This window comes from Liolophura sinensis, chromosome 9 (genome assembly GCF_032854445.1).
Source record: "Liolophura sinensis isolate JHLJ2023 chromosome 9, CUHK_Ljap_v2, whole genome shotgun sequence".
Lineage (NCBI taxonomy): Eukaryota > Metazoa > Mollusca > Polyplacophora > Chitonida > Chitonidae > Liolophura > Liolophura sinensis.
In genome coordinates, this window is record NC_088303.1 from 36,204,507 (window position 1) to 36,215,841 (window position 11,335).

General features: G+C 39.4%; 2 protein-coding genes across 3 annotated transcripts in view; one reads left to right on the plus strand and one right to left on the minus strand.

Moving 5' to 3' along the window:
- Window positions 1-2,558, plus strand: part of LOC135475862 (uncharacterized) — a 67,669-nt gene extending 65,111 nt beyond the window's left edge. For both annotated transcript variants that reach the window (XM_064755807.1, XM_064755808.1), the window contains exon 16: window positions 195-2,558. In XM_064755807.1, the coding sequence (XP_064611877.1) occupies window positions 195-290 (96 nt within the window). In that variant the 3' untranslated portion in view covers window positions 291-2,558. The remainder of the gene's footprint in view (window positions 1-194) is intronic.
- Window positions 2,559-4,792: 2,234 nt separating this feature from the next.
- Window positions 4,793-11,308, minus strand: LOC135475863 (DNA replication complex GINS protein PSF2-like). The gene is made up of 5 exons (XM_064755810.1): window positions 11,196-11,308; window positions 9,878-9,992; window positions 9,425-9,524; window positions 6,298-6,424; window positions 4,793-5,902 (listed from the first exon to the last, which is right to left on the minus strand). Exons 1-5 carry the CDS (start codon window positions 11,286-11,288, stop codon window positions 5,780-5,782), a joined length of 558 nt encoding a protein of 185 aa, XP_064611880.1. The 5' UTR covers window positions 11,289-11,308; the 3' UTR covers window positions 4,793-5,779.
- Window positions 11,309-11,335: the final 27 nt, after the last annotated feature.

Here is an 11,335-nt window from a genome sequence, read left to right on the forward strand (position 1 = left end):
TCTGAGACTAAGAATTTTGTTTGAAAGCAGTACGTCATGCTATAAGATATGAACAATTTTTCCGACTGGCCTATGTTAAAAGATAGGATATCACATATTTGACTGATGGGCGGACACACTTAGAGAGAGGGGCTTGTCATAGTTGATAAGAGTAAATTTGTGTAGTTAATGGCTTGTATCTGGTCTGTTTTCAGGATCTCATGGAGAGCAAACAGCAGCAAGATGAAGATAGAAACCAGAAACAACGTGCAATAGAAGAGTTAAAAAAGTGCCTTAAGCCAACAAGGTGACAACACTCTGGTGGTCAGAGGTCAAAGGTCAATCTAAGTCACTCTCATTCCACATGCAGATCATCTGATGAAGACTCAGCGTTTCATTTTTTATCCACCGCAATGCTCTCCCTGGAGGACTTGCTTGCATGCAAGAATTAACATTTTCTGAAGCATATTATTCCACTCTGAGGGAAAAAAATCAGTGCCACTCAATCTGGGGATTTGTTTTGGAACTTCCCCACGGCAGTTGGATGGACTGGACCGCCATTTCTTGTTGGCGAATGAGAAAGGTCAACTCATCCATAAGAACTTGTCCATGATTGGTCAGCTGTTGAGACTTTTTTTTAGCAGTTGATGAACTGGTGTTGTTTTTTTTGATGACCATAATGTATTCATCATATACATGTATTCAAGTCACACGTGGGTATTTTACAAATACTTTGAACTTATTTGTAATAAGGGCTGTATGCAATATTCATATATTCAAGCTACCTTTGGCTTCTACATTGTCTATCAAAATGCCTTGAAGTGAATTTGTCAAATTAATTGCATGTAATTAGCTGATTTTGTGCTTGAAAAAACTAAACACTGAGATCGTTATATCTGTAAATTAACTTATACCATGAAAAGCTGTTAATTGAGAGTAACTTCTGAATACAATGGAAGGTGCATCCGCCACTTGTGTTATTGGAGGCATTAATTCAACTGGTGCAGTGTGGGATAAATAAGATTATTGGAAACCAGAATTGTGGAATTTTGACTGTGAGCACATCTACTTATATAAATATTAATGTATCTGGCCTGAAATCACTTTGGTTTTACAGACATTATCTGGAGAATATAATTTTGTTAGTATTTGTTTATACTCTTCTGGGCACTCACTGCAACACAGCAGCATTTTGCTGACATCCACAATAAGTACGGAAATTCTATAGGACAATGTTCTGGATGGCTAGGGAAATAGCATGTTCGATGTTTAATTTTTTATTTTAACAATTTGGTGTGCAATTATATAATTATATTCCCTCAGGCAGCAAACCTCTTTTTCTTTTTTATGCAGAAATCTTGTGTGTGAAATTTATGTATATATTTTTTTTCTTTTATATTTTATTGAAATTTTCAGAAGGATCGTGTTACGTATTGGTCGGTAAATTAAATGAAGCAGAGTTTACCACAGTAGTTGAAAGAGAGAAGGGAAAAAAATAAGGTAGAAAGTCTCTTAAATGGACGTGGATTATGGATAAAAAGAGCTAGGTATGGGTGGCATTGTCCTTCTACCAAGTATATTTTTGTAGTCTCTCTCTTTTTCCCTCGGCAATCTTCTATGATTTTTTGGGGGGGTTATCGATTCATGTAAAATTGCTGAATCAAATGACCATCCTTGTTAATTTATGTCAATGTTCTGAGTATTTCCTCTGTACTTTTACCTCCAAAACTGCATGAAATAGATTAATCTTGGAGTAATATGGGTAATATTTCTTGTCTTTTTATTTTGATCGACGCGTTCGTATTTTGCACACAAACTGCTTAATACATGTACAACATGTTTTGGTTGTATGTAGGCCTACAATAGTGCCGTTTATTATAATGGAAACCTGTGTTGATGGGCAAGGAGGGGTATAAGCAGCTGAGAGACATGCGTACACATTCACCTGATTCTGCTTCAAAGAGTTGTATATTAATATGTAGTGTAAATGAATGACATAAGGGTGAGAGCCAAGTTCTCTACACAGACCTCTGTTTTTTGGTACTGAAATCTTTACAATGTTATCTAAATATTTTCTTTCTTTTTCAAATATTGTAAGAGGTCACTTGGCACTTAAAAGTAAGATGCATTTTGGAAGTTCCACAGTATTGCATACTCTCTGCTTTGTATTCATTTAATAGGGTAATAATTCACCAGTCACTAAGTTATCATGTCTGCCATCCTCTGTACATTTTACTTCTACTGAACATCGTATGCTTTCAATAGAAATATTTCTCTGTGATATCCATGTTAATTCTTCGCAATAGCCAAAATCTTTTACATGCTCATCTTTTTTCTACACCATTTGCTGCATTTTTTTTTTTTTTTCATTTTTAAGGATTATCAAAGTCTAGAAAAGAAACTCTTAAGTGCTCTTAATCATTCTTTATCCACAGGCCTTAACAGAGCTTTCATCACTCAACTGTTTGTCACTAATTTTAAGGCTGTATCATTGTCAGCTAAGGGGAGCTAACTCTTTAAGCATATTTATTTCATCTTCTTGTTCAATGTTTGTTTATAATAAATGCATATATTATGAATCCACATGTAGTTGCTTTGTGTAATAAACAATGCAACTTTGATGATAAAATATGTCTTCATTTCGTTTTGTGTTAAATTCTTGAAGTATATAATACAGTCAGGATAGAGGAATCAGTTTGTCTGTCTGTCCATAGCCATTACGTTGCCCACACATCTAGCATTTTGTTTGGACTTTCATAAAACATGGTAGGCATGATGGAGACCATGTGAGAATGTGCATGGGCTGTTTTGATTGTGCTGCATCGGTTATGGCCAGAGTTATTGCCCTTTCAGCATAGAATCGAGACTTGTACATATATATAGTGAATACTGCTCTTCGAGAGCTGGTATGTAGCATCTCCAGCCACTGGGTTCCACTTGTGTCTCTTACTGGCCCCGATAACACTGTTGGTAGAGCGTCTGCTACTGGAGTGGTAGATCCATTGTCAATCCTGGGTAGAGTCACACCTAAGACCTTAAAAGAGGAAGCTATAACTTCCTCACTTGAAGTTCAGCATGAAGTGGATAGTGCAACAACTGAATGACCCGTATCTGTTTAATGGCTCGGGCAGGGCGGCTTACTTGCCTTCGGTAAGGCGTTTCAGTGAAGCAGCACTAGATTAAAGAGCGGTGGAAATCTATCCTGCAACAAGGAGGCACATTACATGCACTCTAAGGATTCCTTGGTCTTTGTAAAAGTGTTAAGTACGACATTAAACCCCAAGCACCCCCTCCACTTAAATCTCTGGTTTACACATATAAACCATGTGTGCTGACATTTATTAGATTTGTGGACATGCCTGATTATTCTTCCGCTTACAGCACATCTGTATTCTGACTTGGTCGGCAGTATAATAACTACACCTTCCTCTTGAAAACTAAATCTGACCCTATTATACAGCCATAATGCATAGTGTGCATGTGATGGCATTATTTATGCAATCATTCTGTGGAGTACAACCCCCAGAGGGATTTATTTATTTATTTATTTGATTGGTGTTTTATGCAGTACTCAAGAATATTTCACTTATACGACGGGGGCCACCATTATGCTGGGAGGAAACCGGGCACAACCTAGGGAAAACCCACGACCATCCGCAGGTTGCTGCAGACCTTCCCACTTATGGCCGGGGAGGAAGTCAGTACGAGCTGGACTTGAACTCACAGCAATCGCATTGGTGAGGGGCTCCTGGGTCATTACACTGCGCTAGCGCGCTAACCGACTGAGCCACAGAGGCCACCACCCAGAGGGATTGGGAATTCTGGTTATACTACACCACGGTTATTTTGGTTCTGTCTACCTGTCAAACTTTGCTTTCCGTGTGATAACTGCCTAAAACATTGTCCAATTGTACCAGACTTTTGTGTGCAGGTGCATTCATTGGGGGCGTCATCTCTAGTGTGAAAACCAGCCGGATAAATGCATAAATTTGGTATATTTTGTGAATTTCAGGATTCTCATTGGTTGTTGGTTTCCACTCCTTGCATAAGCTCCAAGATTTAAAACAGGTCGTCATTGTATGTACACTTCCTTACTAAGCGCTTGTGGCCTGGTTGCCATGCCCAGATATTTCAGAACAAACATTCAGTAAGTCAAGACTTGTGCCATATACAGTGACAGTCTGCTGGTTTATCGACTTCAATTCACAACTATTCAAGTTTAACTTAACAAGAACTAAGTTCTGGTTGGCTCATCATCTATGTGATCGGGTGTGCTGGTGGTGTCTGTTTAACTGGGTGCTCAATCTGACTTTAGAGGTCAGATGTCTTTGCTGTTCCTTCCCGTGACTTACACTCTTGCTGACTAGATCTGAAGTGATCCTGCTACTAGGCTGTCTGATGAGCCTTGTTTGTCTGGAAAGCGAGTAGAAGTGCCAATCTCCTTTCCCAAATCTGGAAGCAAGAATTTGATTAAATCAACAGCAGGAAGGGCTGATAAAGGGCAATCCACTCATAGAGCAGCTAGCAATTATATAGGTGAAGAGGAGCCTACGTGGCTCGGTTAGCGCGCTAGCGCAGCATCATGACCCAGGAGCTTCTCACCAATGAGGTTACTGTGAGTTCAAGTCGAGCTCATGCTGGCTTCCTCGCCGGCCGTACCTGTGAAGGTCTGTCAGCAACCTGTGCATGATCGTGGGTTTCTGCTGGGTTCTGCTAGATTTCCTCCCACCATAATGCTTGTCATAACAGTGAAATATTCTTGAGTACCGCGTAAAACACCAATCAAATAAATAAATAAATATTGGTGAAGAAGTCAGATAATTGTCAAAAGAGTCAAACTTTAGCAAACATAGGCTCTCAATATATTCACCCATTTATTATATACATTCTGTACAGTACTTACAAACACTTTAACACAAAAATGTTCTTCCTAGAGTTGGTTGAAATCTAGGAATACTGGGAATCAAGATCTAACCAATAACACACGCTGATGCTTTGCAGGTGGAAAAGTTCATTTAGAATATTAATCTGAATATTAATGTGTAAGTATTAATGATGTCATTTTAGGACCTGAAAATAAAATCTTAACCTTACAATATGCCATCCCTAATGAAGGATCGTGTTACAATATGCCATCCCTAATGAAACACAAAGAAAAAAAATTAAATGTCATAATAGTTAACATTCTCATTGTCTGACAGAGTATTTTATTTATTTATTTATTTGATTGCTGTTTTACACCATACTCAAGAATATTTCACAATGGCTGCCAGCATTGTGGTAGGTGGAAACCGGGCTGTGCTGGGGGAAACCTACAGCCATCCGCAGGTTGCTGGAAACCTTCCCACGTATGGCTGGAGAGGAAGCCGTCTGACAGAGAACAATGAGGCAATAATTCCAGATGAAATAACATCATGTAGCTTGCTGTCTATGTCACACATGTAAACATAACCAGTGAAGCAAAACAATTAATTTCAAAGTTGCAAGTATGGCTTTGGGTGGAAAACATGCATTCTTACACTGTCTTTGTCTCAAGTATCTTTCCTGAAGGGCTGTGTCACAAAAACAGTATCCATGCTAAAGGGTATTAACAAGCGATGACTATACTACTGATGCGACAAAAAGGGCCACGTTCAGTCCTCAGTCTGACAGTTTCTTTCAAAAAATATGTGATCATTTGGAAAAGTGGCTAAAAAGTCATACATGTACATGCGTTTCTTTTGCAAAGTGTATAAAAAGCAAATCCTTCAAACTGTCATTTTTATTAATTTAATAGGGTGATGTAAATGGTGAAGTACAATCAATCTTGGGTCAGTTGAAGGTTTCCACCAGAGATGTTTGCCCGTAATTTGTGGATTTCATTCAGCGCCTGGGTTAAAAATGGCCTCACAGTGTTGATCTCCATTAGGGTGAGGAAATTCAGCTGTAAACGAAAAAAAAAAAGGACCATAGTTAAAAGTACTGACACTTTTAAACCTGTCTTCTATTTTACCATTGTGTAATTTGGTGTAATTCATCCCAAGAAAAAAAGCTTGATATTTTACCATATTACTATATTTTGTATGAAATTCAGTTCTGATGAAACTACTGTGTTACGCGAGACCTATGAGTGGAACAGAAGATAAAAGTACGACATTTTGCAAATTTTAAATGTACCTTGCACTGATTTTGAATTTGGCCTATCATACACATTCCAACTGAAAGGAAAAATAGTCTGATATAAATACTGAGTTGATGCCTTCTTTCCAGAGGAGACAAATGATATCCTGTTACGATGCATTTCTACAGAATGATGGATAATAAAACTGCTCCTCTTACCTTGGCATGTGTAGAGTCACTGCGGACAAATGTATCAATACTGGTTCGTAACTTGGCAATCCTCAAATCCCAAATATCTTTAATAAGAGTTCTGGTTTCATCGGCACGTGGAATGTCATCTGGTGCACTACAATGAAAATCTCAGTCGTATTGTCTTCATCTTAATGCTGGGAGGACTGCTTTGTTGGCCTAATGGTTAGAGCGTCCGACTCGAAGTCGGGAGACCAGAGATCAAACCTGGACCAGGTCATACTAAAAACTTCAAATATGGTACACGTACTTGCTGCTGCCTCACTTGGTGTTCAGCACTGAGAGGTTAGAGCAAGGAAACATGACTGGTTGGCCTTGTGTCAGAATGTGACTGGGTGTGGTGTCAGTATGTGACTGGGTGTGGTGTCATGTCTGCCATAAATAAAAAGTATATTTGTTCATTAATTTGTTTCATTTGTATTTTTCACCGTACTCAAGAACAGTTCAGTTCTACAACAACAGCCAGCATCACCAGGGAGAAAGCCTGGTAGAGCTTGGGGGAATCCCATGACCATCGGCTGCTTACTGACCTTCCACAACCAGAGAAGAAGCCAGCATGGAATAGAATATAATACTGACTCACTTGGCACTCAGCACTAAGAGGTTAAAGCAAGGAAATAGGATTGGTTTGCCCGGTGTCAGTAATGTGACTGGGTGGGGTGTCATGTAAGGTGTCTTCGGTATGATGCTTCAGTAGCGGCAGCACTTTGACATCATGGACTCACCCTGTCACAAGAAGACATTATATGTACACATGATGCCTTGTTGTCATATGTCTGAATAATGACTGATTGATTTGATTGCTGATTTTTATGCCTTACTCAAGAATATTTCACTTATACGGGAGCAGCCAACATTTAGATTGGAAGGAAAATGACAGAAAAATGGTTAAGTATGACGTAAAACCTTCAGCACACACATGATGTTGTGAGCAAAATTTCGGTTGATTTTCAATTATTTAATATAAATTGTAACCTTGGATGTGTCCTTTTCTGGAAAGCATGTGACAGCATCATTCAAGTTTTAGTTCTACACGCACGTTTTGAAGAGCTGTATTGAGTGTTGACTAAAGGGAGATAACTTCAAGAGATTTTCTTACATTTCACGTACAAATGAGTTACTAGTTTGGAGCTGATTTTGAATTACAGTGTAGCCTTGTGTGCCGGTCAGGAAACAGGTCCTTAAGCGCATTATAGGCTACATCGCGCTTTAACATAATGACCTTGGGATCCAGTATTATAGACCCACATGATTTTGACACTGAATTAAGTTTTACTGATGCCAAATGCAATTCGTCAAATGCTTTTTCATTGTTTTCTATAAATGCAAGAGATTTTTGTTATCTAAAGATCCAATTATAGTGTTCTACAGTACACAAGGTTTCATATATGGAACACCAGCATTTTGACACTTTCCTTCTCACATCCCCCAAAGCTTGCCTGATATTGCCTAAGCACAGGCCTGAGCTGATACACTGATGTGTATGCTCAACCTTTCTACAAACTGAATTCAATTTATGTAGTTTCATCCACTTTATTTTTATATTTGGTATCTGCTTTGTCCCTGTCGGCTTTTATCAGAGATACTTCATGGAACTTAAATTGCCTGAGATTCAAAATGACTGCAGACCCAATCACGTGACCGTGTCATAGATACTGAAACAAAAATGTTCACTGTTTTAATATACATGTATATCGTGGTAAGTCAATGTGTGAAATGGAGGAAAGTAGACATTCTCAAACATTAGGGGGTGAGATCATCTCAACTCTAACGTCAACCTCCCCTGTATCACACCTCGCTTCATAGCCAATCAATAATCTGATTGAAATAATCAGCATTTGCTGAAAGTGTACAAACATTAATCCCTTTATAAGGCATGTCTGTCACAGTGAGCAAAATGTCTTCTGTATTGCTGATGAGGCCTGACTCGCGCAAAAGTAATGCTACAACAATGCCACATGTGCATTTGGAATCGAACTCGCTCACAAGGAAATGTAACCAATTGCAGCCTCTTCCATTATTCAAACAAAAATCCTTTTCTTTTTTTTCATATGCTGATGTGATATTCAAAATCTTAAACCAAAAATATTGAAATAACTCATGGGTCACACATCAACAGTAGGAAATGAAGCGAATGATGTTGCGCTATTTCCATATATTTCTTGGTGAAAATCCTTGTTCGTTTGCTGTTTTAGCTGTTCTCATTTGAAATTTAAGCCTTCTCACATGAAAGTACACCACTGATTTTTGGGAGACAAGATTTGCGTTACGTTACATCTGATTGCTTGCTATATCGAGGTGCCTGTTAGCGAGGTTACACTGTATCTCGTGCAATCTTCATATGACAGGTGGGTACTTTATAAGAAATAACACAGGAAAGACAGTTTTCATTTGATGTTTTGTACCAATAAATGCAGTTTCTGTGTGGACTAAAGGGAGATAACTTTCCTAGACATTTTAACCATTTTGACATGACTGAGAATTGCTTGTTGGCAGCAAACTTTGACTCAGCCTCTTTGGAATCCTCTGACTCAAACTTTTCCGGCCATGTTTGTCATTTTCAGGAAAGCACATGATGGAAAAGATCAAGTTTAGCTGTATATTTATAATTTTTGTCTGGAATATATAGACTAAAAGGTTTGACACACACTTCTAGTGGAACCTTTTTAATGATATCTGCCAGTACTAATCAATATCTGGTATATATCAAGTAGAATGGCCATACTGGTCCCAGTACTAACCATTTTACGATAGCTCAGTTGGTAGAGCGTCCGCTTCGGGAGCGGTAGATCCAGGGTCAATCCTGGGTCAAGTCACACCTAAGACTTTAACAGAGGAAGTTGTAACTTCTTCGCTTGGCGTTCAGCATGAAGGGGATAGTGCAACAACTGGTCGACCCATATCAGTATAATTGCTCGGTCGGGGCGGCTTACTTGCCTTCAGGAAGTCATCTCAGTGAAGCAGCACTAGATAAGAGTGATGGAAATCCATCCTGCAACAAGCAAGCACATTACATGCACACTAATGATTCCTTCCTTGTCATATGACTGAAAAATTGTTAAGTACGACATTAAACCCCAAGCACTCACTCACTCACCATTTCAGCAACAGTTGTGTTACTTCCATGTAATGTTTACATGGCATCTCTGTGAAAAATTGACCCTCCAGTTCCTGCTGTTTCTTCTCTTCTAACTTCTCTGAAAGCATGATACAAACTCTTGTACCAAGTTTCAATTCAATACAAACTGTTTCACAACCAAATGGCGGACAAGGTGTAAATCTATAGTTCCATTTGGACTGTAAGTTTCTATAAATTGACCAAGTCAGAATGGATAGTTACACTGTTAAAAATATGCAAAGCTGTCACGTTATTAAAAACAGGCAAAGCTGCACTGAATTTCATATTTAAACTGATCACATTTTAAAGAGGCTATTCCAGAGATATATAAAATCAGCCCAAATCCAACTGAATTTTTTGCTATTATTTTAGTATAGACTTTTGGTTAAATATCTCATCTTTCTGCAGAGAAAAAAAAATCCTGCTTCTTACCAACATCCATCCATTCTGGAGGCCTGATGCGACACTTTTGTCTTTGTTTGAGGTTGACAGCCATCCACAGCGGTACATCCACAGGAAGTCCTGGGCTGAATGGCCCAATATCTCCCTACAAATAAAGAAAACTAATGAACTACTTTACCCTTACACCCAATACATAAAGATATGTTTGCTTCACTGGCCTTCCCTAGTATTTCTGTCATATGTGCACCATGCTAGAAAGTTGTAGAATCTGGATGTCAGATTTATGTCACAGGAATTAAGAGTGACATTCATGTCACAGAATCTTGGCGTCACCTTCACATCACAGAATCTGGGTATCACAGCCATGACACAGAATCTCAGTTTCACATCACTATCTGGGTGCCACATCACTCGATCTGGCTGTTACATGACTGAACCTGGGTGTCACAACCATGACATACAATCTGGGTGTCAGATCACTGAACGAATCTGGGCGTTACATTAATGTTCCAGAATCTGGGTGTTACATTCACAATAAAGTATGATTTCAAGACATTGGTGTGTCGGTTTCTGGACTGGTACTGTAAATTGATGCTCCCTGCCATTTTGTGGGTGATAGAAGCAGGGCGTGATCAGGTACAAGTTGCAAATTTGGTTGATTCAAAACGTTGCCATGACGGAAGAAGAGACAGACAGGGATCGATGCTATCTGGCTTTACCCTAGTCTATCTTGATGGACTAAGTGTGCTATTTTAAAATTTTGACATTCATCGCAACATCGAGTTCATCACGGCCTCTCACAAAAATCGCCGCACATTTCCGACCTCCAATTTGTGATTTTTTTGTGATTGGTGTTTTACGCCGTACCCAAGAATATTTCACTTATACAACGGCGGCCAGCATTATGGTGGGTGGAAACCGGGCAGAGCCCGGGGGAAACCCACGACCATCCGCAGGTTGCTGGCAGACCTTCTCACGTACGGCCTGAGAGGAAGCCAGCATGAGCTGGACTTGAACTCACAGCGACCGCATTGGTGAGAGACTCCTGGGTCATTACGCTGCGCTAGCGCTTTAACCGACTGAGCCACGGAGGCCCCTCCAAACTCCAATTCGATGGGAGTTCCACGGCATATTTGTACACAGATGGCGATGTTTGTTGAGAGGCGGCGGTGGATTCAGTGTTACGATGAATGCCAGACTTCTAAAATTGCTCACTGAGTCCATCTAGCGGGACCGAGCGGACGTTATGTTTGAGAAATCGAAACTAAACAACAACAAACGACATCTTGAAGAGCTACAGTACATTTATCATATGTGATGCTGTGTGCACATAAATAGTTGCGCATACCCCTATCAGATATATCTTATCTTGTGAAAAGTTGGGAACGACTGAGATCATTTCTTTTTCGGCTAAAAACTCCACTTCTGCTGAGTCCATCATGATGTTATTTCCCCAAATGTTTTGGAAATTAGCGCGGGAATTCTGCC